The sequence below is a fragment of the Colobus angolensis genome, unplaced genomic scaffold (genome assembly GCF_000951035.1).
Source record: "Colobus angolensis palliatus isolate OR3802 unplaced genomic scaffold, Cang.pa_1.0 Scaffold177, whole genome shotgun sequence".
NCBI classification, from domain to species: Eukaryota; Metazoa; Chordata; class Mammalia; order Primates; family Cercopithecidae; genus Colobus; species Colobus angolensis.
This window is the reverse complement of record NW_012114899.1, coordinates 2,019,787-2,046,715: the sequence shown is the minus strand read 5'-3', so window position 1 is coordinate 2,046,715 and position 26,929 is coordinate 2,019,787. Positions and strand designations below refer to the sequence as shown.

General features: G+C 34.5%; 1 protein-coding gene across 2 annotated transcripts in view; it reads right to left on the bottom strand.

The window, feature by feature from the left end:
- The window catches only part of PRKG1 (protein kinase, cGMP-dependent, type I), a 1,321,360-nt gene that overhangs the window by 822,864 nt on the left and 471,567 nt on the right, over positions 1 to 26,929 (bottom strand). For both annotated transcript variants that reach the window (XM_011938762.1, XM_011938761.1), the window contains exon 3: positions 17,883 to 17,996. In XM_011938762.1, coding sequence (XP_011794152.1) covers positions 17,883 to 17,996 — 114 coding nt within the window. The remainder of the gene's footprint in view (positions 1 to 17,882; positions 17,997 to 26,929) is intronic.

Below are 26,929 nucleotides of genomic sequence, written 5' to 3'. Positions count from 1 at the left end.
AAAGAAGCTGTTTGCCAGCTTATATGAGGTACAATAAATAACAAAAGCAAACAATGTTATTTAACATGTTCTGATATTTAGTAGCAATATAAAATTTTAGTAGAGCCTCATAAGTAGATGCTTAAGAATTGCCTCACTTGAACAATGATTTTAATCACTTTTTATTATACTAGGGGATTTGTATGTGGGCTGTCATTCTTCATAATATTATTTTCTTATTGTTTATTTAAGAATCCATATACTGAGTAAGGCTTGTGAAACTATGCTCCAAAGCAATCTAATTATTTCCAAGATCAGGTACACAGACACTTACTGCAAATGAGTTCTGTCTAACTACCTTCCGCAGAAGATTTGTTATTCAAAACAAGAAAATCTTCAAGGTAGGAACCTTAATAATCACTTGTCCTGTGAAGAATTCCAAGTAGTTTCTTCCCAATAATTGGAACTCCAAATGAATTGTTTCAGATATTTATTAATATAACTACAGTTAACCAAAAATGTAAAGAGGATAACCAGGACACTACATACTCTTTATTAAAAAATAAAAGTAAGAGGCAATTGATATTTACTAATGTGGCTAAAAAGGTACCTCAGTATTAAGAAACTCAACTTCATTTTGAATGTCGAGCAAAAGGCTTGTATTATATTTTCTATTTGTTGAAAAAAACTTTTGGCCCTATTCCTTAACAATATGGAACAGCTTGAAGCTCAAATTTCTCTAGTATCCAATGTTTTCGATTTTGCAACTACTTAGTTAATATTATTAATACATATATCTCTTTGCTAATCAGTGCTAATTACCTCTATCTTTAAAAGAATGAAGAAATATTGCCAGATAGAATCTGGGGGTACTTAATAGAACAACAGCAGCAGCAACACAAGTGTTTCTAACAAGGATAAAGCTGACTGTGACTTTCTGGACAAAGCAAAAATTATACACGCATAACAATTCAGATTTAAAAAGCAATTTTTGTTTAGTCAATTTAGGGAACGTTTTTATAGGGCACATTCTTAGCGCTCTAGGGTTAACTAATAGAGGAAGTCTACCTTAAGTGGTGAGTCTTATTTGAGGGCTTAGAGATAGTAGGTGCTCAATAAAACTTTGATTGAAACAGAGTATACATTAAAAATGATCAATGACAATAAATGTGGGGGCCAGGTGCAACCGCTCATGTCTGTAATCCCAGCACTTCGGGAGGCTGAGGCAAGTGGATCACTTGAGCTCAGGAGTTCGCGACCAGCCTTGGCAACATGTTGAAATCCCATCTCTACCAAAAATACAAAAATTAGTCTCATAACCTGGTCTCAAAATGCATAAATACATAGATCAATATTTTAAAAAGATAAAATTTCTTTTAAAAAGTAAATAAATGTGGGATTTCTCTTTGATATGACAGGGAAGAAAGTCGATGGCCTTCAGTAAAGACAATGATCGCTTTTGTTATGTGGAAACTGCTAATAGGGCTCAGGTAAAGGGACACAGGCTTGACAATTTACTACTCCCTATGAAAGGTCATCAAAAAGGCAAGTGCAGGTTGAAACCATATTAGTGAATCCTGTTTCAGGCTATAGACTACTCCAGGTGAAGGTTTTATATCATTAGCAAGTTAATTCAGCTCATCCATCAAAATTTACTTCAACTCTATCATTTTATGCATCAAAAATATTTTCAGAGTCACTAGTAGAATCAGATAAAAACAAAGCTTGGGACATAATTATTTCACAGCTACTCCTCCATTTTCATGTGTCAGAAAAAAAGCCTTATGAATTTGCTTAGATTATTAGTTTTCTACATTAGCTAACTGTCAAGGTGAAGGAGGAAAACTTTGAAAAGCAGCGTCACAACTTAAGTGTATAAATGAAAACATCATGGTTTCGGCAGATATTTCCTGCTGATTGTTTGAGACCCTGCAAAAGAGTATTATAAAGCCTTATGAAATAGTAATGAATACTCCAAATACGTCATCACTAAGAAATCTTCATAGTTTAGTTGAAGGAATGCCTTCGTATCAGCATTTTAGCTTTGAAGAAGTCAACATCCTTGAAGACCTGTCACACACTGAACTCTTCATTTCCTAAGTATCGTCTCCAATTTCCAGGTTCAATACAAGTCTCCCGAGAAATGTGAAAAACTGGAATGTGGAAATGTGGAAAAAAGTTAATTAAGGCATAGTCTACACCTGTAAAGACCTGACAAGTTAGTGAAGAAATTTCCACTATTCAGCATGAGATACAAATAACAAAGGAACTAGAAAAAAGAAGGAGGAAGTTGAATGGGACTTTTAAAAGTAGGTGTGAGTATAATAGTCAAAGATGGGGTAAAAAGAAATTTTACATGGAAGGCATTAAATGGAAAGAAATCTCTGCATAAAGGCAACAAAATAGAAATAGCTCAGGGGGCTGGGTGTGGTGGCTCACGCCTGTAATCCCAGCACTTTGGGAAGCTGAGGTATGTGGATCACTGAGGACAGGAGTTCGAGACTAGCCTGGCCAACATAATGAAACCTTCTCTCTACTAAAAGTACAAAAAATTAGCCGGGCATGGTGGCATGCACCTGTAGTCCCAACTACTTGGGAGGCTGACGCAGGGAATTGCTTGAACCCAGGAGGCGGAGGTTGCAGTGAACTGAGATCATGCCGCTGCACTCCAGCCTGGGCAACAAGAGCAAAACTTCATCTCAAAAAATAAATAAATAAATAAATAAGAAAAGAAAAGGTTCTTTAGAAATCTCTGTTTTTCTACTTATGAGGTAATTAAAAATGGTTGTCCTGGAACAGGAAGCCATGATAACAATCATCATTTATTGATTACTATTTTATCTGGAATGACACTCTGCATTTGACATATATTACCTTATGTAAGCCTTGCCTGTGAAATATATCTTATTATCCCCGTTTCATGAATGATGAAACTGAAACTTAGAGAAGTTAAGCCACTTGTTAAGGCCCGAAGTATATTCAGTCTTCAACCCAGACTGACTGACTATGCTTCTGCCACCATGCTCCCTTGCCTAGGAGAACCATGGGGATTAAAACCACAGCTTGGGGAGTCAAGATGAGCAATATAACCAGAAACCTCTTTAGAAAGGTTAGAAAGTAATAGGATTAACTCAGTATCCATGTCCAGGGTAGATGTAAGGGGAAAAAGACTAGAAGCCACTGTTACCCTTCAAGGGAGAGGGGAAAGTCCTAGTTAGCCAGGTCAATGGCAGTATGGATAAGGAGGCATGATAGAGCCAATGGACACAAAACACTATTCATTTAGGTGGTTTTGATTCTCCTCCTCCACAGTTTGTATCCCTTCTGTCTGTTCTTTTTCACCTACCTTGTGCTCTGTAAAAAAGGAAAAGTATAGACATTCATTAAGTATCTATTTAATACTGTATATCAATTACTAAATCTCATAGTGTTTGATTCTAGAAATTTAAACTCAGAGGGGTTAAATAACTCACTTAGGGTAAAAATACCCAAGGAACAGAGATGTCATTCATACTTGGGGCTAAAGTCCATGCCTCTTGCCATTATTCCCCAGTCTGTGGAGGTAAGTAGAGTTTGTACTGGAAGAACTGGAGTATGGGAAAGTTGAAAAGGAAGGTGGGAAATCATTCTAATTCCTTACGTCACTTTGTATATCATGTGTGTCTCTTTCTCAAGCTATTTCCAAGATTTTAATAATGCTTTCGAACTACAGTCAGAGTAGAAAATGCTAATTTATCCTTCAAGTTATACAACAGAATTATTGTACATGAACGGAAAAAAAAAAAAAAGTCTCATGATATATCACCCCCTTTTAAAAAGGTCTTTAAATGCTGGCAAGCTTCTGTGATTCAAATGAGCTTGAAGTTCTGTTCACAATTTGCAAAGATACTTGAAAATCATTTCAAGGTGAAATAATGAAGTGCATTAACTCTTTAAAGAGGCACTTGAAATGCTAAACAGAAGATACTAGCATTAACAGAAAAAAAAAAATGAGCCTTTTTACAATTACTAGTGAGTTCCAAAGCTACTATGATTTCTCACAAGAGAAATAAAAGCAAGAGCTGATAGAATTATGTCAATAATGAGTTACTTGGGATTTAAAATTTCAAACAAATCCAAAATTAACAAGAATTTTTAAATTAATAAACACTAAAATAATGTATTCTATTGAACCAGAGTCTGGTCGGGCATGGTAACTCACGCCTATAATCCTAGCACTTTGGGAGGCCGAGGAATCCTAGCACTTTGGGAGGCCTGAGGCCATGAGTTCGAGACCAACCTAGCCAACATGGTGAAACCCTGTCTTTAGGAAAACCACAAAAATTAGCTGGGCATGGTGGTGGGCACCTATAATCCCAGCTACTTGGGAAGCTGGGGCACGAGAATCACTTGAACCTGTGAGGTGGAGGTTGCAGTGAGCTGAGATCATGCCACTGTACTCCAGCCTGGGTGACAGAGTAAGAAAGAAAGAAAGAAAGAAAGAACGAGAGAAAGAGAGAGAGGGAGAGAGAGGAAGGAAGGAAGGAAGGAAAGATCGGTCTGAAGAGTAAAATAGCCTCATGCTAAAGAAATATTCAAAGTTCCTTCATTTTTCTTTTTCTCAGTAACATTCCTTTATAGAAAATTGACTTTTTTCAGAAAGATAGATTAATTCTACTGTGTATGAGTTTCATTAAATGTCATATACAGCAGACGTTATATGTATGACTCATACTTTGTTTGATTTCCTTTATTTGTAGATACTCCCACATGCTTTGGTACTTCCTAGACTCACACCACCACCACCTCCCCCATTCTCCAGTCCTTCATATACCTAGCTAAATTTGATTTTATGTTTATATTTCTTAACATATCTTCTGAAGTCTTTCGTTAATCTTTTTTGATTGTCTATTACATCTCATGGCCACATGTATTTAGAAACATTTAAGGCTAAAAACATTACAAATCTTCCCATATTATCAATAACCCCATCAGTACTTTTCTATCAATATTCTCTATGAGCTAAACACCATTATTAAAATAAAATGTGTTTTGTAAAGTTTTAAATACCAGTACTAAAGTCAAAGTTCACGGCTCCTTCACCATGGTCATACCCAAAGACTGTTCGCCATGGGTCTCCTACATAACCTTTCAAGTGGTTTTTTTTTTTTTTTTTTTTTTAGATACCAAGGAAATGATCTCAGCTACAATACCATCATTCTACTTCCAAAGATGACTCCTGAAGAATGCTGAAAAGGGTATAGAGAACACAGTAAGGTCCAATTTTTAATTATGAGCCCAATGTATAGGTCAAGTATGATTAAATTACACTCTTGGGGAGTTTGAATAGAGGGACACTTCTTATAGGTAAGGCATAGGAATATTCTAAATGGTTATAAAATGGTTTACTTTATAAGAACACCTTTGGCAAAGAGATTATATCAGAAGACAGTTTACCTGTACTGTGGGTGTTAGTTTATGAAATGTGTCTTAAAATTTGAAAACTTTTCTGGGTAGCTTACCACATGGACTAATACCTTTTTCTCAAACATTAGTAATAATTGAGAATCAGTTCATAGGAGAAGCAGTGCAAAGATGTTCACCCAAATGCCATGAATTTATATGCCTTAAGATCTCATCTGGAAGAGAAATCTAGTGCCTATTTAACTAATGCTCAGAGACATTAATGACACGGTCGTAAATAAATCAAGCTTGCGAACATTTAATTTTTTTTTTGAGATGGCTCTGCTGAGCAATTAAAATCAATCAACATAATTATTCCATAAATTTTAAGCTACTGGTGATTCAACTGAGTGAAACATCTAAGTCCTAAAACAGAATGCCAGACTGTCATCACAAAGATTGGGAGAAACCTAAAATTCAAATGCTCTGAAGGTATGCCAAGTCAACCACTAGACATGTATTACTGTTGAACATATCTGTAGAAAGACACCAATTCTCTCATCACTACTTGCTATTCCAATTTAATCATGCCTGTTAACAAAGGGCATGCATAACAGCTTCCAATTCAAAGTACTCATGAAACATGAATACAAAGTATTAATATTCTAGTTCAAGTTATTAAGTTGCATGGACCAATGAGAATATGCACATCGAGAGCAGAAAAAAACCACATTTTTTAATAGCAAAAATGAATTGAAAAAAATTGGAAGATGAGTAGAAGAAAAAGCACACTAATAGTATCATATAAGTGAAAAGCTCAAAGGGAAAATGATAACAAACTCCAGCTACTTTGACCCAAAATAAAACCTTAAGAAAAACAAAAACACATACCAACTATAAACAAACAACTAATATTCAGAACTGAACATGATTATTAAAAAGCGGAATAGTATGGTCTTCCCTTTTCAGATATTTAGGAAGAGAAAGAATAAAGGCCAAAATGTCAAAGTATTCTTTTTTGGGAGTGGGATTATAAGTGATTTTTAAAATCTTTACATGTATGTATTTTATAAACACATTACTTTTACGATCAGAAAATTATGGAAAATTTTAAAAGGCATGTTAAATAAATTCAAATAATTATAAGGAAAACAGTCTATATAGAAAAATATTCTGCTGTTTTTATAATTGTTTACTGTTGTCCATGGTCTAAGTTTATTGGATTGAAAAAATAGAAAGCACAAACAGGAGATTCAGAGAATGAGTAAATACAAAATTACATCTTTCATTTAGTATTTTCTCTTTTTCTCTTTTTGCTTCTGAGACTTTTAAGGTATTTTGATGTATTTAAACAGAGTTCCAAAACATCTAGAGCGCATTTCTATTTTTATTAGTCATGAAACTATTGGACAAAGGGCGTTGATTTTTTTATGTCTAAGATCTCTTCCAACTGAAATTTGAGTTGCAGAAGATATGTAGCATTTCAGAAATTCTGCTTTTAAACTTTCAATAATTTGGTAGCCTCAAAACTTCATGTATTACATTTTGGGCTCCACATAGATTGGGCCATTTCAGGTTGGAAGAATCCCATTTATTTTTTTTCAGTATCTCACTCTGTTTCATGTTATGCTTAAGCTTCTTGGATAACTTTTATTGGTTGTGTGTCAGAGACAAATTCCACTTAAATTGGCAGATTTTTGCTCCATGTATTAAATGGCAATAAAAGGCAATGAATATGAGCAATTTCAAGAACTTGGTTAACTATAGTTTTAGGGAAACTGGGAATTGCTAAATTAAAAATATAGATAAAAGGATTCCATTTATAAAATAAGGATATAAAATTATAAAATATAATTTTATCTATCTGGTCAAGGATTTGGCCAGAAGAAGCTTGAATCTTCTAGGGGGTCAGTTTTTGCATTCTTATTAAAATTATGGCCATCACCAGCAACTTTACCCAGAAGGAATGTGGTGATTATAGATTCAGGTTCTTCCTTAAGGCAATTAAAGAAGACAGATGAATTGAACACCACAAGTCCTGAATTTCCAGGCTGCATCTTAAGTTACATTCTGCATTTGTCATTTGTCTAAAATAGTACTTTTTAAAATAGTTAATGCTTTAAAGGCATGCTCAACAGCCATCTATTCGTAATTTGTCCAAAGCCTTGGTATACTTGGCGCATCCTCAGGTCTGTGTACACGCAGACTCAAAATACACAAACAGTTCTCATGAAGTCCTAAGAAATCTGGCCAGGAGAGAAGTGATGGCAACAGGACTATGGGACAACATAGATGAATACCCTTTGCCTCTTCACAGACCAAAGTCATACCTCCAAACAGAAGCACTGAATTCAATGCCCAGTCTGTGTCATTCAATCTCTACCCCTATATCCTTACCTGTAGTTTGGTTTTGACATCAGTGCCTCTTGTACACGTTAATTCAAAGCATGCATATGAACCAACTTCCCCAAGTAAGGGCTGTGATGAAAAAATTAGGGTCTGGGATCCTGCCAGGGCCTCCAGTCTCTGGAGTGTGGCCCTTCTTTCTTATTCTTCTTTATCTATGGGTTTCAAATTGTGCTTTTAGTTCCTCAGATTCTGCAAATGATGAAAGTTCCAACTCCCTTCTGGATTATTTCTTGCTTTTATAGCATCAACTGTGATGATAACAACTGTTACAGAACGGTAAGTGTTTACTGACTGCATTATGTTCGTTTCTACACTAAGCACATCACAGGCATTCCCTTCTTTAATCCTTGCCACAGTCATAAGGTGGGTCCTTACCATTTTGAAGGTAAGAGAAATGAGGCCCAGGAACAATAAATTGTTTTCCCAGGGACACAAAGCTAGTAAGTGCCAAAGGATGAGAACCCAAGCAATATGCTTCTGGACACAAATGCTCAGAACTATTCTTCTCTTTAATTTTGGCACAGGTCAGTTTCTATCTCCTCCACTAAATCTGTCAATGCTAGTCCAGAATAATTTTTCTCTCCTTCCAAATTTCTCTATTTCTTTAGATCTAGTTTGCCAGTAATTCCTTGTAATCGTTCTATATTTCCTTTCTTTCCAACTAGATTATAAATATCTTAATTGTAGGGCTATGCCCTCTTTCTCCATGATGCTCCCCAGAGAGTTCAGCAGTGCCTCACATGAATTTGGTATGAGTCTTAGAAATTCTTGATAAATGACAGTGCAGACCTAGAATTCAATTTTTATATATCAACTACCCAAAACAACATTTGAGATGATGTAGTTCAATGTTTTACTGATGACTGTTAAGGAGAGAGATACAGTTTAGAAATCCAGATGTGTGACCTTAAGGAAGTTTCTTAAGCTCCTTAAAACTCAGCTGCCTCACCTATGCAATTGCAGTATCGATCCCTAAAGTGCAGGACTATTGTAAAGGTTAGAGATTCTACATATAGCCAAGCGGCATGTACACAGTATACAGCTGATAAAGAATTATCATTACTTAGGTATTCAGAGTAACCCTGGATTCAACTAGAAAAGTGGTCCTCAAACTATTTTACCTGACTTGAACTCAGAAATTTCAGAGCAGAACTTAATCCAGGGGGAGGAATGAGAGAGAATGAATAGCAAGGGAATTTAGGGCAACTGGATGGAGCTCCTGGAGGCTGTTCCCCTATTCTGTAACCAGAAAAGTCTGTTCTTATAAGCTTCATAAACAGAAGTACTCTATGAAATTTTACTTTAGAAATAAAGCAACAACAACAAATAATCCACTTAGGAAGATAATTTAAACAATGCTGTTTGATCCGACTCAGAAGGTTACAGACAACCACACTTTCAGGTCAATAAAGTGTTGCTCTTCTAGAAGTGGAAGGAATTATGAGGGTATAATAAAGTGAGTATTTATCAATGAGGCCGACTGTTTCTCCTTTAGAGAAAACAGGTAGTAAAGAATACTTAGCTACCCCAGTATGTAAGTATCCTGGGGTACTACTTTAGTACCCCAGGAAAATGTTCAGCTACCCCAGATCGATTCTTGAATCTTTTTTTTACCTGCCTTCTGAGTAGTCAATATTTAGTCTCTAGGATCTATTGTCACCTTCACAGTGAAAACTCAATTCTTCAGGACTCCTGCAAATATTGACTGGCTCACCGCCTTGCCTGTATCCTTCAATACTCCAGGCCTCAGATCTCTACTGGTCTCAATTCCAAGGAACTCCCCATTTCTTTCTCAATGACTGTGATATATGGATGTCTTTTCATCTTCTAACTATAGAAAGCAAAGAGTTATGTAACCCACCTAAGACTACCTGGATCACACTATGAATTAAGTCAATGGCCACCTATGGAAAGTACAAAAGACCTTTTCACTATGAGTCCAAAAGGTTGAACTTAATACATTAATGAGAAATGTATTTTGACATTGGAATATATGAAGACATTATCAACTCAGTTGTTTTCTTAAAAATGTCCATTCACATTTGTTTTCACTTAATCCAAACTATACTCATGACCATGAAAAGGAACGACAAAAAATCAAATGAAACTTTTTATTTGTTCTGTTTTTCTACCAACATCCTAACCATCAAGTTTAATAAATCTAAAAGTGATTTTTGATAACAACATGGCTCGACAGTCCATGATTTTTAAATTTTTCCCTCCCTCTCAATCTGTTCTTCTTTTAATTTTAGTTCTCACTATTCTTCAAAAGAATATGTTAATAATATGTACAAAGCTGATACTCTTTACTAAGGCTGTGTTTTACTCCTTAAAAGAAAAATGCAACTTTCCTTAAATATCTCTGCTCAACAGCAACAAAACAAGAAAAAAGCTGCAATGATGCCAATAATAACACTGACTACTTATTATAGAGTCTGGAATTCTCTTTTAAATTCCTCAATATAGACAATTTGATGAACATGATAGTGTGCATATGTGTAGGTTAACACTAACTGGGCACCTAGAGGGTGTAGTTCGGTCCTCAAACTATACGGGCGTTACCTGGAAGGCCTTGTTACACACAGATAGCTGTGACCCACCACCAAAATTTCCATTCAGTAAAGCAAGGGGCCATAGATTTTGCATTTCCAGTGATGGCCTAGGTGATGCTGATGCTGCTGTTCCAGGGACCACACTTTGAGAAACATTGGGGTAAACAGTTGAAGTTCCCTTACCAAAAGTTCGTACATTAGGTATGGGTAGTAGGCATATTAAGAGCCTTATTCAGGAGTACACACATGGGGGTGGGGAGCAGGAGGAGTAAAGGAGAGGTGCTTATAGGAAGGAGTTTAAATTACTGCTACCTAAATTTGCATCAGAGACTCTGTTAATGAACTACACTAACGCACTTCATGATCTTGGCCTGCATTTTCTCATCTGGAAAATCAAGGACAATCTCTTTCATCTACTGGATGGAGGTATTTTGAAGATTACATTACAAAATGCATGGAATGACAGGTTGTAAATTATAAAACATTATTAGCATGATAACCTAGAAATTTAGTCAACAAAGAACATCTCATAAGCAGAGCGGGCTTTTCAGATTCACCAACGAAGTGCCAAGGTTACATTTCCTCAGTAGTCAGAGGAAATTGTAGGGGAAAATGAAGTCAAACACACTTGTCACGACTCACCTTATCCTTTTGTTATGTTATATAAGAAAAATAATTTTTTCCCAGTCTTCATTCATTGTCGTTAGCTGCTGTTTAAATTCTCATAATTCCTCCTTTGAAGAAATTGATTAACTAACATATTTTATGTAAAAAAATGTAGCTACTTAGTAATGTCTTAAACACTAAATCATGAAGTTTCATCTCATGAAATCTCCATAAGGATTTCAATGCATTACAAAAACTAGATCCTGCAATAGGTTCTGATTGCTCATTATATGTCTCTAAGGTGTTAAACTTACGACCTTCTCATCACTATGTTACAGAATTCATCCTTTCATAACAGATGTACTTAACATGGATCCATGTGCTAATATTTTAAAATTTTTGAAATCATAACATGCTGTATAAGTTTTTGTGTAAGTGGAGTCCTCAGACCAACAGAAGTAGTCTTATAGATACACTTGTGCTTAAAAGCAAAATGAAACATTGCAGACAAAATGCAAATGCTTGTGACAGCAGCTATATAGCAAAATAGTGTCAGACTTATGGCCCTCCTTCTCACTAGTTACGGACGTGGGCCTAGTCGCTTAACTGCTTTAGGTCTTAGTTGCTTTAGCAATAAAAAGGGGGTAACAACACAACCTATCCTGAAAGCGCTGAGCTTCATGTGTTGTTCATAGTCTTCAAATGTTACCTGGTTTAATTACTTATTGTTACTGTGGAAACATTCATTAGAAATTCATCCTGACCCTGACCTATAGGCAGGAAGGTTTCCTTTAAGAAAAATAATTACAGAAAATATAGTATTGGCCTATGTTACTAATTTGCTTTTTATTCTTCAAATCAGTTGAATAAATACTAAAAATGCCTTTAAGCAAATTGTTAAATGAATGAATGTAGATTCATTATACCAAAAACTGACTCAAGCTTTACATGTGTGGGAGCTTCTTGTGGTGCAGGTTTTTGTGTGAAAATTGCTGCTTCTGCAGGATTAAATAACAAAAACTGCTAAAAAAAAAAAAATCAGTATTTCTTGCCTATTGTTTAGATTTCCTCATAAATTGCTTGTGATCTTTAAAACATAACACCCCATCAGCTAAAGTCTGACTCTTCTTTAGAAATAGAGAATATTCAAAGTATTCAATGATTTAGTAATTAAAGGAGGGAGAGGGAGAGTAATTTATCTAGCCTTAGGAAGGAATTAAATTTATTGCCTTTCTTTGACTATGGGAGGTAGCTTTTGCCTCAGAAGCACTGCTAATATATGACTATCTACCAGGCCTGGTCAATATAGAAATTGGACATGAATTTTTGGGAAAGTAGTTACATATAAATTATAAATACATTTTGATTGTAACAGTTTCCCTCAAGCCTAGGGAAAAAAAATCTTCTCAATCTGTAGAAGAAAATATAGTTTAATAATAGTTTGCCTCTTCTCTGAAATTCATTTTTAATCTATTTAAACAAAAAAAAAATGAGATTAAAACGTTGCTTTTGTATGTGCATTTGTTCATGTTAGTCTGTTATGTAGCAGCATTGGTACCTAGTGAATTGATTCCTTTATTAAAGAAATTTATTTCTCAGGGATTACATAATTGGATTTATGTTACTAATTTCACAGTATTCTTTAATAGACAAATGCAATGAAAATTTTACTAAAAAGAATATTGTCTAATTAACTCACTAAACAAGTGTACTAACTTCCCCAAGATGCTGCCAAAATATACTGTTTGCTTCCTTGTTCGCAATGATAAAACTCACGGGAAGTCACTTAACCATCCCTTCCATAACCAGGGTCATGTTTCTACTCATCATTGACCCAAATTTAATTTGTGCCTTCTCTCCTTCTTTCAGGATTCTTGGTAAAAAGCATGTATTAAACTGGGAGAAAGCAAACACGCATCTCTTTAACTTACCTCTCAAAGGCAGCACAGTGACTATCTCATCAGCCCAGTTATCTCTCCAGCTCTTTTCCTGTAGCACAGCAAGCATGATAGTACCTGGGTACTTGTGCTCATGAAAACCCAATAATAATGATATTCTAGCACTTGTTTGTGCTAACGGACAGTGTTGCTTCATTTTCACATGTGAATGTATCTTTATCAAAAATCTAATACTTCATGGTGCTCTACAATGATATTTTCTTAAAAAGTATCTGATTGCTTACTTCTTGGTTTACGCATCTTAAGAAATTTCCCAGGTTTGCAGCTATTGTAAGAGCTTCATCAATGACTCCTTTTCATTCACAGTAAAATTTGGCATTCATGTCTTTTGTTCCTTTACCAGTAAAAAGCATAGTGTGGATGAATGAGATATAGAGTCTAGGTATTAGGTATAGGCATTACTTTTACAGCATGTAAAAGTATTTACAGCAAAAAATTCAGTCGAATCTTCTATTATTTAATTCTTGTTCATCATTTAGGTTTTTGACAGTCAGCAGATTTTTCTGATACAGTTTGAATAATGTAATGCTTAAAACAGCTGCAAGGGAATGTAAAGCTATTTCACTACACAGACTCAAATCTATTTTAAAAACAAAAATAAACAGAAAACTCCAGACCTTTAAACTTTGTTTTTAAAATGTCTATGACACTTAGTAAAATATCTTAAGTAGTCAACTTCCTCTTTACTAATATCCTAGGAAAGTTTAAGTATGGAAACTTAAAAATATTCAAACCAAGGCAGAAAAATAGTTTTTTATCCCATATTGTTAAGGTTATCAATTTGTCAAATTTCTTGTATGCTTTTTAGGCTCTTTGGCATTAGTAATGAAGTATTTTAATAAAGAGAAAAAACTAAATACTTGTTATTAACAATTTAAGGAGAAATAATTAGTCAGATATTTTGCCCAAGTAATGTCATAAAATATCTACCACATCCACCATAGATGTTCTTTGTAGATAACTTTCTGTGGTGATTATATTGACCAGGCATCAAGATGTTTCCCTGAAAAATGCTTTTTATTGGGTTTCATTGGAGTATATTTGAATGAGACCATTTGAATAATACATGGCCAAAGGTCTGGAGGCACTGTGAGCTGAAACTCAAAGTAAGAGAAGCAGGGCTTCAATTTAATATTTACAGGCAAAAATACCCCCAGTACAACACATGTCATTGAATTCCTCTCATTGTAAATGAAACGCCTTTTCCTTTTAGGTTTCCAGTAACTTCAACTTCTCCATTTTTGTTATTTTGAAGAACTTTGGGCACAGAAGCAAGGCCCAGGGTAAGTGCAAATTGATATTGCTATAGCTGTGAGGGCAGTAAAAGTGAAATCACACCCAGGAGTGACACTTTAGGAAAACGTGATAATGATCTGCTTCCAGGTGTGAGGACTGAGTAAGTAAGGGCTATTCAAACAACATGTGAGACATTCTTGCCCCTGTGGGGTTGAAAATGGATGATAAAACTCCTTTCACTATACAATGTCAAAATATTTCGAAAACATTTTTAAAAAATCAATACTGAAAATATTAATTGGTGCTGTGGAAACCAACTCTAACAAGTGATTCTTTTCCCATCCCCATGCCACTGGGAATGTTTGTGACTGGAAAGATACAAAGCGGCCATTTTCAGATCACAGTTAATAAAGAAAACTTGAGGCTATTTAAGCCATGAACAAACTCAAGACTGTTATTAAATTTTGGTTTCCAATATAATGTTAATTTTATATATTTTTATTTCTTCATTCCTCAGGGAAAAATCAATAGTTATTTTATAAGGCAGAGGTAGACTATGAATATAGATCTGAATCATACCAGGATTTTTTCTTTCTATATCACTGTGGTTTTGATTTTTAAAAAATATTCTTCCTGGTGCTATCAGATCTTCCTCCTAGTGCTATCGTGATAACCACTGAAAATAAATGTTATTTATTTTCAGAAGAATGCCAATTTATTTTTTTCCCAGATGAAAACCAAAGATCTTGCTTCAAACTACCATGGTGCTTCTTTCTGTTGGATCACTATGAACAAGCTTATAATCATATTTTATAGCATATGTCAATATAGAGTTTTAATAAGAAAACTACTTCTTGATAACGTAAGCTTAGAAGAAAAGAAAACCACAGGTGTTCTGATCATATTCATGAGCTGGTGAAGTCACTGAAATGTATTTATTCACGCCTGATACACTTGCAAAAATTGCTCTCCTGAACAGGAAACAAGTAATGTACATTGAAAAACTATTGAATGCTACCTAGGATTTAGTTACTACTGTGAAAATAAAATACATTAAGATGCCAGATACCTTTCAGGCTGATCAAAGAAAACAGAAAAGAAAAAGGATCATCAACATTTTCAATCCTGAAGGAAAGTTGGTGATGTTAGGGTTAAGGAGGTCAAAAGCCAAGGTATGTAAGAAAGAAGAAGCTTGGATAGGTTAGCCATTGTGTAGAAAAATATTCCCCTCAGAATTAGACTATTACGCCCAAGTGGATGAATCCATTTTGAATGATACTCCAAATGGTCAATACTCTTGTCATTTGAAACTACAAATGACACGATGACAGGAAAAAGTGGACAAGTTGATGTAATCTTGAAAACTAAGAAATAAGTGAACCTTAAAAGCCAAATAAATTTGAAGACATGTTTTTATCACATGTAAAGAATAAGACAGCATTGGGAGTTATATTCCGTAGTCATTTTGTGAAAGTAGCATCAACAATGTGAGCCAATTAGAACCATAACATATCCAACCTGAAGGTTTAATTAAAATATATAGAAAAAAACAGCGCTTGAGGCCTACAGTCACAAGTACAATCTCCCTAGATAGCAGAGGCGGCAGGACAAAAAGGCCTGAAACAATAAACAATCATTATTCATACTTCACAGTGCTTATGAAACATTTGGAAGAAACAGTTGCTCACAGATATTGTTTCTGATTCATGCACAAAACCTCTGTACCTCTAAATGCAGGTATATATTTGCACATCACCAACTCTAGGCTCTTTTATCAACACAACCTTTATATATTAAGAAGGCACTGTGAAGAAACAAACACGCACACATGTACAGATGCATTCTTGAGCTTTCTCTGAGTCTGTGTTAAAGAAGAACATGTCCCATTACTCATTTCCCTTGATGATGGATGCTCTGACCCCAAAAGAGTTAGGCTTATAATTTGCATTCAACATCTATCTTCTTCTTGTTGAATTAGATTCATAGTGTCTATTTAAATTTGCCAAATAAGAGTACAATAGATGTTAGTGCAGATGAACGTCACTATATAGAAATCTAATAAGAAAACTGATGTTTATGAAGCAAACAAATCATTTTATTAAAAATCTTTGCTGTAAAATTCATGTAAATAAACTATTTAAAATATTTCTTTAATAAAAATTCCATGTTTCATAAGATTAACTACCATGTTATTACCAACTGTTGGCTTTTGGAAATTTTGTAGTTTCAATTAGATTAAAGTATCAAGCCTGAAATATTTAAAAATGTTAAACACTTTAAAACAAAAAAAAAACTACTTATAATTCTGAGATATCATCAAAATATGCCATTCTGGTCTTTTTTTTAATCTGAAAAGGAATGTATTTCTCATGAAAATGAAGCATGATTGTAAAACCAGTTTCACTTAATGGAGCCATGACTATTCTTTTCTATAGTTAAGGTTCTTTTTAAGTAAGTAAAAGTTGTGGCAGATTCTATTATGGTTCACTGAGTCTCATTCTTTGAGCTATGTAATTGAATGATCACTTGAAGTAAAAACATGGCAGCATCTATCAATCAAGAGTCCTGTGGTTTCAGAGATCAAGAATCAAATGCCAAGGAAGACTCATCCTAAAAGGGGCCCATTTACAATTGATGTTACAGTGAATCCAATGAATAAAAAGGTGATTCACTAATAAGATGCGTAAGACAATTTCTGGGACTCCAGCTGGCCATGCATTCTTATGTTTTTTTAAATCCAATTTCACTGTTGCATTGTCAGTTATATGCTGCACGTCTGAAGGAAAAAACTAATACAAAAAGTAGTCAATGAGATCCAGATAAAACTAGTTGAAATTCACAATGTACTTGTCATTTTGCCAACAGTATTTTTTTTTTAAATGACAAAATCTAATCAAAGTAATCTGTGATTGAAATCAACCACAGGAAAATGTATCAGAAAGACTTTTCAAACATGAAATACATATATTTGCCTAAAGATGCAATGAACCTTACATTGTTGACTTTTGAATTCAGCTCTGTTTGTTATACAGTCATTATATACTTACTCAGGAAGCAGATTAAAAAAAAAAAAATCTTTTTCCTTCTAACTATTGCAGCTGCTTCTGCCAAGCAACAAAAGTTGCTAGAGAAATCATATATACACATACATGTAAAATTACGGAAACAAGCTGCTTTATTGCCCTGATTTAAAATAAGCTCAATCAGTAGAAAAGAAAAATGCTATAATATACAGCTTGATGAGCAGCTGAAGGCAAAAATATACTCAGATGCAGTTTTGGAATTCAGGAGATAACTTACTCAATGATGTTTGAATGAGATGAAGGACATTTCTCCTCTTAATTTTTCTAAACCACTGAGTAAACAAGTGGAATTTATGTGAGGAATATAACCCAAAATAGACAGACATGTAAAAATTTCTTAAATATGATCCTGAGACTATAAAGAGAGAAAAGAAAAAGACTTGCTCTTATTTGATTCAAATGTATAAAATTATATCATTTAAAAAATCCTAATTATGAAAACTTATTGATTAAAGGATAATTTTCAGAAATCAGCAAGAAAATGTAATTTATACAAAACTGATTGTTAACAATCATCTTTAGGAGGAAAACAAATACATCAGCTATATGGCAGGGCAAAAATTAAAATACAAAGTAATAAAATTATAAAGATTAAATAAATGGGCATTTTAATCAACATCTCAAAGGCCTAGGGAAAAGATATTAAACATATTTTAAATATATGAAAATAGTCTTACTCTTGACGGTCGCTGTCCGGGTACAGTTGTAAAGAATAGCCAACTCCCCAAACACTTTTCCTGGACCCATGGTACACAACTTCACACCTTCTTTTGTAACTTCAACCTTACCATCTAAAAAGGAGGAGGGAAAAACATGTTATATAAATTCTTTCTCATGCTTCATTTGTTGCATTTTTAATGTGAAGAGGAATGTTAGGCTCATTTGTAAAAACGCAGTTACCAATTTAAAAAAAGTCACCAAGAGGCAATGCAAGAAATGAAACAAAATATGGAAGTTAGGAAAAGTACATATTTTCTTAAGTTTACTACTGAAAAGATTTGATATGAGATCCAAAAAAACGAGAAAAGATAGAGACAAACAGGCAAACATAATATTATTCCAAATCTGTTATTAGTAAACCATGGTAATTCCAATTTTAACGTAATTTTTAATCTGAAAGAAAACTTGAGTAAGTGGTACATTTTCCACAGCACATTTCATACTTGAAAATTCTCATTAGTAAGGCAGTTATTATGAAGAGGGGAATTACTTTGACCCTTTGCCATTATTTAATTCTGCTCTTGGTATCTTTTTATTTAAAACATCTTGCCTGACTTGGGCAAGACTGTCTTATCTGCTTCCCAGCTCTGCAATGTTGACTGTAGGAGAAAACAAACTACAAGGGTTGAGGGAAAAGAAAACTATGTTATGACAGTTTATGTTTGACAAAGGGCTTGGAAAATGAAACGTTAAAGGAAGAAAAAAGCTAAGGAAACACCACATACTGGGTATGCATTGTTACCTGCAAGTAAGAAAAATGCTATTTATGAGAGAAATGAAAAAAAAACCATATTTTTGAAAGTCATACGTATGTAAACTAAGAATTTCATCACCTAACACAATCAGGGTAGAAATAAAAAGGCAACAGAGTCCATTCTTGACTGACTTCTCCTCCTCTGTTTTTCTTCAAGTTATTTATCCACGGTCTACAGAAGAGAAGCTTAATGCCTGGCAAGAGAGTTAGCTTGTGTTTGAAAGGAACTAATGCTCCTCCAATGTTTGCCAAACTTCAGGCCTTTATACTTTGATTTCATAATTGTTCCTTTATTTGTGTGCTACCTGTAATATTTAACCTTTTAGAGTATTGACATTAAATTCACTCCTTCACTTTTAAAATAACCTGGTTTTATCTAGGCAGTAATCTTTGTAACAACTGAGGTTTAATGTGCTGATTAATTATTTTCAAATACTATGGAGATAAAATCTTACAAAAATATATATATATATATCTTTTATTTTAAGTTTAATCCATATACTAGTGGTACATGATTTACCCTTCAGAGGACATTATCCTACCCTGAAAACCATTTCACATAAATAGTATCAATGAAGAGAGAATTCTGCAGTAATTAGAATAAAAGTCCATAAAAAATCTCCTCATTATTTTTGACTGGTGTATGCATGCCCCCTCTGTATGTAAAGAAACTATCCAGGAATGAACAAATTCAACAATTCAAAAGGTTTAAAAAGACTTGCTTAGACAAGTATGGCCAAATATTCTAGCTTTCTTGTGGTTCACTTCTTGACTGTAGGAAAGAAAATTCTTCCCCATCAAAATCAGCCCAGTAAATTCATCTTTTCATAAGCTTCAGATAGTTCCCATGGCATTTTCCTCCCTTTTTTTTCAGTGGCAAGCCTATGCCCCTAGAAATTTCATCTACCACTCAAGAATGAGAGACAGGACAGAATATAACACAGAAGTTAAAAAATTTGTACATCATCTAAAGATAGACCAAAAGTTTAGTTCTGGTTCTCTTTTCTGTTCCTTACTGGCCTTGTGACCTTGGGCAAATTGCGTAACTTCTCTTCGCCTCAGTGAAATGGATACAATAAAAGCACCTATTTCATTGGATGATTGTCAAAATTAAGTGAGATAAAGCAGGTAAAATTCTTAACACAGTGTCCTGCACATAGCAAATGCTTAATTAATGCTTGCTCTTATCACTGGCATTATTTTATTATGCTTTATATGGAGGTATGATTTATTAGATGACATTCAAGCACAATATTCCATCATCTACTACAGAAACTAACCAAGAACAATGTAGGATAATAGAGGTTTTTAATTTCCCCTCCTCCAGTGGAGAAAGAATTTGTTTTCAGATTCCCTCTCTATGGGGGGTTGAGGAGAGAACCTTTTAAATCACATCCAAAGAAGAAAACAGAAGCTCAGAAAATCATACCAATCTTCCTAGATTAATGCAATGGCTTTGGATTTTCTCCATTTGCGTATGCCTGGCCAACATTTGATGTAATGTTTCTTCAGCCCTTACAGCCTAGTGGTAGAGACTCCAAAGAACAATATGTAACAATATGTAACAATTTTTTAATGCTTTTTAAAATTTTCTTGACCTACAGATCTAGTGTCAATTATATTAATAGATCTAAAAGCAAAAGGAATAATTCCTAAAGAACTTTCATAAATAAATGATTTGTAAAAGTCTGTTTCTCTGACTCTTTGGGTTTGATAATTAAACATTTTCAGTGGAAAGAAACCTATGGGCCATGCGAGTAAAACCACTACTAAGAATTCTATTAGACAGTTTTGGAATTTTTTTTTTAAAGGAGGAGGAACATCAGGACTATTGTTTTAGCTCAGTGGTTTCTTAAAGGAAATCTATGGACCCATTACATCAGAACTAATTTATAAAGATCAGATATTCCCCCAAGAGTGAATGTCCCTTCACTGCCACAACCACCATACTCAGTTGTACTGCCACTTCTTTCCTGAAAAACCATGCTCATATAACACTGATCTGTTTCAACTTACTGACAATTAATTTTCTAATGAATTATGTTTCCTATTCTCTTATGACATTACAACCAGAATTGTATAAGTCTCCAAAGTTTAACATTTGTGAACAAGCTCACTTCTGGTTCAAACTTATTTTCCTGATCTTATATTTGCCTAATTTTCTGTTTAACTTTTTTTGATAAGGTAGGTATAAATTATACATATATGTATATAAATTATTCATATATATGAATAATCAGTGCTGGTAACAAAAGGTTGTATTTCACATTAATTGGAATAGCTAAAAATCACTTAGCTATATCATATTTGAGAAATAGCAGTTTTGACATAAACATATTTTCCAGGCTAAGTTACACACTGGAAATTCAATATCCTCACAACAGTCAAAAAAGTAAGGGATGTGATGTCATATGATAGATAAGAATGATCCAAAAAGCACTGCTTTTTTTTGTTCTTTTGTTTTTGTTTTTTAGATGGAGTCTTCCCTCAGCCAGGCTAGAGTGCAGTGGTGCTCTAGCGCCACTTGGCTCACTGCAAACTCTGCCTCCGGGGTTCAAGCGATTCCCCTGCCTCCGCCTCTCGAGTAGCTGAGATTGTAGGCACGCGCCATCATGCCCGACTAATTTTTTTTTTTTTTTTTTTTTTTTTTTGGAGTATAGTAGAGATGGGTTTTCAACATGTTGGCCAAGATGGTCTCAATCTCCCGACGTCATGATCCACCCACCTCGGCCTCCCAAAGTCCTGGTAGGACAGGTGTGAGCCACGGCGCCTGGTCCAAAAAGCACTGCATTTTTTAAGTAAACAGAAAGACATAAATGATAAACAAAACCCAGTGTCTGTACTTTGTTACCCTGAGTCAGAATTTGGTATCCTTTCTCACACCTGTTATGTGAATGGGGAATGGCAAATTCAAGGAGGCAGGACACACTGGGTACTCTAATCAAGGCTCTTTCAGAGACATTTAGAAGTATCCCAATTTTCTATGAGTCTAGTGAGTTACTGGCCTGATATGTGAAATTAGTTAAGCTAATTTACTAGGCCTCTCACCAGTCTTGTAGCAAAATTAGAAGTGATTACACATTTACAAATGATTTCCAAGTATAAATGTGTGGTTCACTTAAGAAAGCTAAGAATAATAAAAGCTTACTGCCTACATCCAGTTACCCCTAATCTCACCTGATCAATTTCCTTTCTTCCTCTACTATTAAGGTAGTCATGAAGCCATTTCCTTAGTTTTATACTTCCGTAAGGAGTTGTGTTTTTTTTTTCTTCTTTTTCATTCTGTGGCTACCTCTGAGATTAGTTTTACAGTGACTCTATTTGCATAGAAAGTAGCTGAACTTATATGTTATTATTTAAGTGGGAAAGAGGGTAAAACAAAGAGGGAAAATGTCAGGTAGGCTGAATATATAGCATGCTTTTGCCAGAGACACACCAAATTTAGAAACAGCTAACTTTGGAGGTTTTTATATATTACAGTTTGCTGCTAAGTTTAGAAATGCATTTTGATGAGTTTACTGCTGGTCATCATTGATTAATGTGATATCTATTTCTTTAAAAAAAACAGACATTCATTAGCATTTATTCATGATTGTTTCAATACTTCAGTTTAGTTTGTTTCAAATATGTTAGATTTCAAATCAAAGATTTCTTTTTTAAAGAGTATCAGAAAGTTGTTTTCTGAACACCTTACTAAGTTCTAGACTGTTTCTACTAATATCTCTAAGCCCAACAGTTACTACAGGCTATTAGATCTTTTACTTGGGGAACAAATGATAATCCAAAATGTAGTAATTTATGTATTCTGCTTCTGTGCATTTTACTATTTATATTTACTTTTTAAAAATATATGACTAGATTGGTATAATGTTCATTGTGTCCTCTTACAGCCATATTCATAAAGAAGAAATATTTTAAAAATTCAAATCATTTTAATTTGAACTCTACTAAATTGCTGAAGTTGCTTGTCTAAGAGAAGATTTGAAACAGTTGGCTAAAATGAGGTTTAAAGGGTTAATTATAGTTTTATTTAGCTCTTTTATCGCTCCTGGCATTGTCATGAATAACTGAAAGATGTATCATGGTAACTTGAATGCACTTTTAAATTTTACTTCAGGTAACATATGCCCATTTATGCTCTGGAATGAGCTGAGTCTTAAGTCCTAAACCTTGTCATTTTGAGAAGCAATCAATCTTCTGGTTTTTGGCACCACTACACACATACCACCCTTGGAAGATGGTAAGCATTAAGGGACCCATTATAGTATATCTACACCTTTGTTTATCTTTCATAAGGCCGTATAAATAATGGAAGAAACTGAGATTTCCGGGAGACTCAGAACCTCCCGGCTTTGTTTATCCTGATGAGTTTTTCACTAACCTGTGGTTTTGTGCCATATGGACTTTCATGATAAGTAGAATCAGCTCAGAGATTTATTACTGGCAGGCAGAAATAGAATGGCTGGCAACAACCTAATTATAATCACTGTGCTTAGTTCCAGAGATCTTGGTTGGAACATTCAGGACAACTTGATTGACTATTAAAGGGAAACAGGTGTTATAACAAAGGTCTTGTCTAGACAAGAACTCTTATCTCCTTCCTTCTGTAATCTGTTTGACTATGCCTTCATGATTTTGTAGGTTGGAGTCTGTATAAGGGCTTCTACAGTTGCTAGATTCAAAAGGAACTTTCAGCATTCTGGTAGTGGGGCTGTGCTGTCACCAGCGAGGATGTAATTTCCTCTGGGAGATGGGGTTCATCTGTGGATCTGCTTTCTTAATAGATTAGGCATACTGTTACATCAAACTTGCCTTGCAGGGTCATTTTAGATGGAGGGGGTGCTGTCACCCAGTAAGAAAGTAGAAATTGATGAGGCTGGTATGGGGCTACCTATGGGGAAAAGCCATCCAATTCCCAGGGACAGACTACACACTTAGATATCTCCCTTAAACCTGTACTACTTATTAGTCATTTATGTATGTTTTTATTAAGCCACTGTAAGAAGGAAAAGGATGACCGCACTGTGAGATGCAATTTTGTTCTTGAATTAAAGAATGGCAGGGTGTCATTGTCTTATCAGTTGTCAGTTTAAGATTGCTTTCAAATCTGAATAGATAAAGTCTCTCTGGATCTGAACTCTTACCCCCTAGATGATGTGTTAGCTCTTCACAGTATTAATCTGGATGTTTGAAAATCATTCTTTGTTCATTGAATAAAGCCTATGAGAAACGACCCTATTTTAGTTTGTTTTACTCCTAGTTGGCTATATATCTTGCTTAGTAGTTTCTCATTACACATATATATGTATTAGGTTTTTTTCTAAACCTTTTTGTATTCATAGTTTCTAAGACCATCATGATCTTAGAATATTTTAGTTAGAACCAAGCTTCTCATTCAAATAAGTCACTTTTCTTTGAGATCATCATAGCAATAATTCTTACAGGGTGCTCAAAAGAACTAGTTATCCAAATGGAATGAAACAATGTGAGAAGGAAAAGGGTAGTTGAGGTTGAAGCTACATGAGTGAAGACTTTTGCTTCTCCTTAAATTAGGCAAATCTGATTTCCCTTGTGGTCATGATTGCTATAAACATACTTGACACAATTTTCATTATACTAAATTACAACAGATTATAATATATATTGCATATGAACTAAAACCATTATAGTTATTCTTGACTGTGAATCAAAAATGTAATAAGCTATCCAAAACTAAAAATCTCATTTATGCAAAAAAAGAGTCAACATACTTTCAAGGTATCTCATATTCAAAATTGTTTCTCATTCTGAAGTCATAGGGCTACATACATATTCACAAAGAAAACTTCTATGAGGACACAGACTGAAATTTAAGCAATCTGAATATTTAGATATAGAGAATCATCTGAACCATCAGAATGAAAGTCTGGAATGAGCAACTGACATTGCTGCAATTCTGTCCTTGGAGATATTTAAGGAAAAGAGAACATACTAAACCTATTGTAGATGGTTCAATCATTTATCTGACAATGAACAGGATTCTGAAAGGAGTTCACAACATCCTTCCCCAGCATCACGATTCCATAATCTTTCTATGCATTATGTTTTGAAATGTTACCACTTAAAATACATGGCAAGCACTAGATAAGTGTTTGTGGACTGATTTCAATTTCCAGTAATGAGGAAAGCTAAAGACAGGCCATAGATTCAGTGTGCACCCACAAAAAAGAAAGGAAAATAGAGTAATCATCCCCTAAATAAATGAGAGCTGAACATACAATTTAATTGTCTTAATTAAGTCAAGTATATTAAGCTTAATTCCAGCAATATGTAATACATTCTTGCTCTATTTTTTTCTATAGTACATGAGCACCTTCAATTAGCCTAAAGAATGAATGGCTATTTCCACAATTGCTTAGAGGCAGGCAAATGGCAAGAGTATTACAACCACTATCAGAATTGTGGGCAGTCTTAATGTGATTTTTATTTTTGTTATGCTTTAATATTAAGCTTGGGTGAGTTTGTAATATAATGTAACAGATCTCAACTGGGGGCAATTTTACCCCCAAGGGTACATTTGGTAATATCTGGAAACATTCCTGGTTGTCACAACTAGGGGGGTCCTCTGGCATTTAGTGGGTAGAGGCTAGGGCTGCAGTTATAATGCAGAAGATAGTGCCCCCACACAAAAGAACTATTCTGCCCAGAATGTCAGTAGTGCCAGAGTTGAGAAGTCCTCATGTAAACAACATTCCATGAGCATACAAAATACTCTATATTTGAAGGGAAAACTTTGACTTCCACTATTTACCATATTAACTTCCACCAAATGTAAATTACAACCTAGATAAAAGGGCAGCATCAGGTTGCATATTTAACTAAACCACATTGCCAGCAGATTGAATAAAGCCACAAAGTTACTTTACTGAATAATTTTCTCCAGCAGATGTCACCTGAAATAGAAGTAATTATAGAAATTTCTAAGCTTATGAAGACACTACTGACGTTAGAATAACATCCTTTCTCCACACATACTTGAGAATTTCAGATCCTGCCTTCACCACTGACTGGCTGTGTAAACTTAGATAACTTATCGAACTCTCTGTGCATAGATTACCTCACTACAGATTTGGGATAATAGTATTATATTTCGTAGGGTTATGATAATTGAATTAGATAATACACGTAGCAAGACAAAGAATATATAGGTTGAATAGTTTTTCAAGAGAAAATTTTCTTTCTTTTTAAAAAGTAAAATACATTGAGAAGCAGTTTTAAGTGGGGATAAGCAGGCCTCTAGGTCATGGTTCATAAAATGTAGAAGGGAAAAAGAGCAGAGTCATAAATATACAGGAACAATGAAGAAGTTAGAGGTTACAGAGAAAGAGGTCAGAGTCTCATATTTCAGAGACTGAAAGACTTTCGGTAAAAAGGATGTCTAATGTACAGTATTCAGTTATTTGTTGCCAGAATGAATGTCCTACCCCTCTCTCTGAATTATTAGTAAAGTCTGTTTCATACTAATTTCTTATGTGAGGGGTTTGGGGGAAGATGAAAGCTTGATGGAAGATCTATTGCTTAGGTACGTCAAAGAATAGAGGGGTCAGGATATGATGAAGGAGTGACGAGGAAAGTTAAAAGACAGGAGATTTGGAGTAACTGTGCAAATTACATTAATATGAGAAACTAAGGACTCAGGAATTTGCATATATCTTAGGATCATTTCACAAGATGTCAAATGAATACTAAATCCAATTTCATCTAAATTTCAAGGTATTAGAAAAGTGAATACAATCATTCTTCAATATACCTGGGGATTGCTTGCATGACCCCTATGTATAACAAAGTCCATGAATACTCAAATATCGTAGTCAGTTCTCCTTATGTGTGGGTTTCTGTAGTTTCAATCGATGTTTGGTTGAAAAATACCTACATATAAGTAGACCCATGACGCTCAATCCTATGTTGTTCAAGGGTCAACTATACTGTCAACAAGATACCGCTTCAATCAGAGATTACATGTCTTTTTTCTAAGTCCATTTGTTTAGCGTTGTCATGGCTCTTAGGCAGAAAAAGGAAACAAAATTAGTTCTAAGGAGATATCTTGGCCTCACTGCTCTTGGACGCTTTGGACCTTTTGGCACTCAGTTTCTGCAACAACACAATGGGAATAATAACTACCTGCTTCACAGTATTAATATATAAAATTTATGTGAAAGATCTTTGTATGTGATAAAGCTTTCTGTTAATATTAGCATAAACTAATTGAGG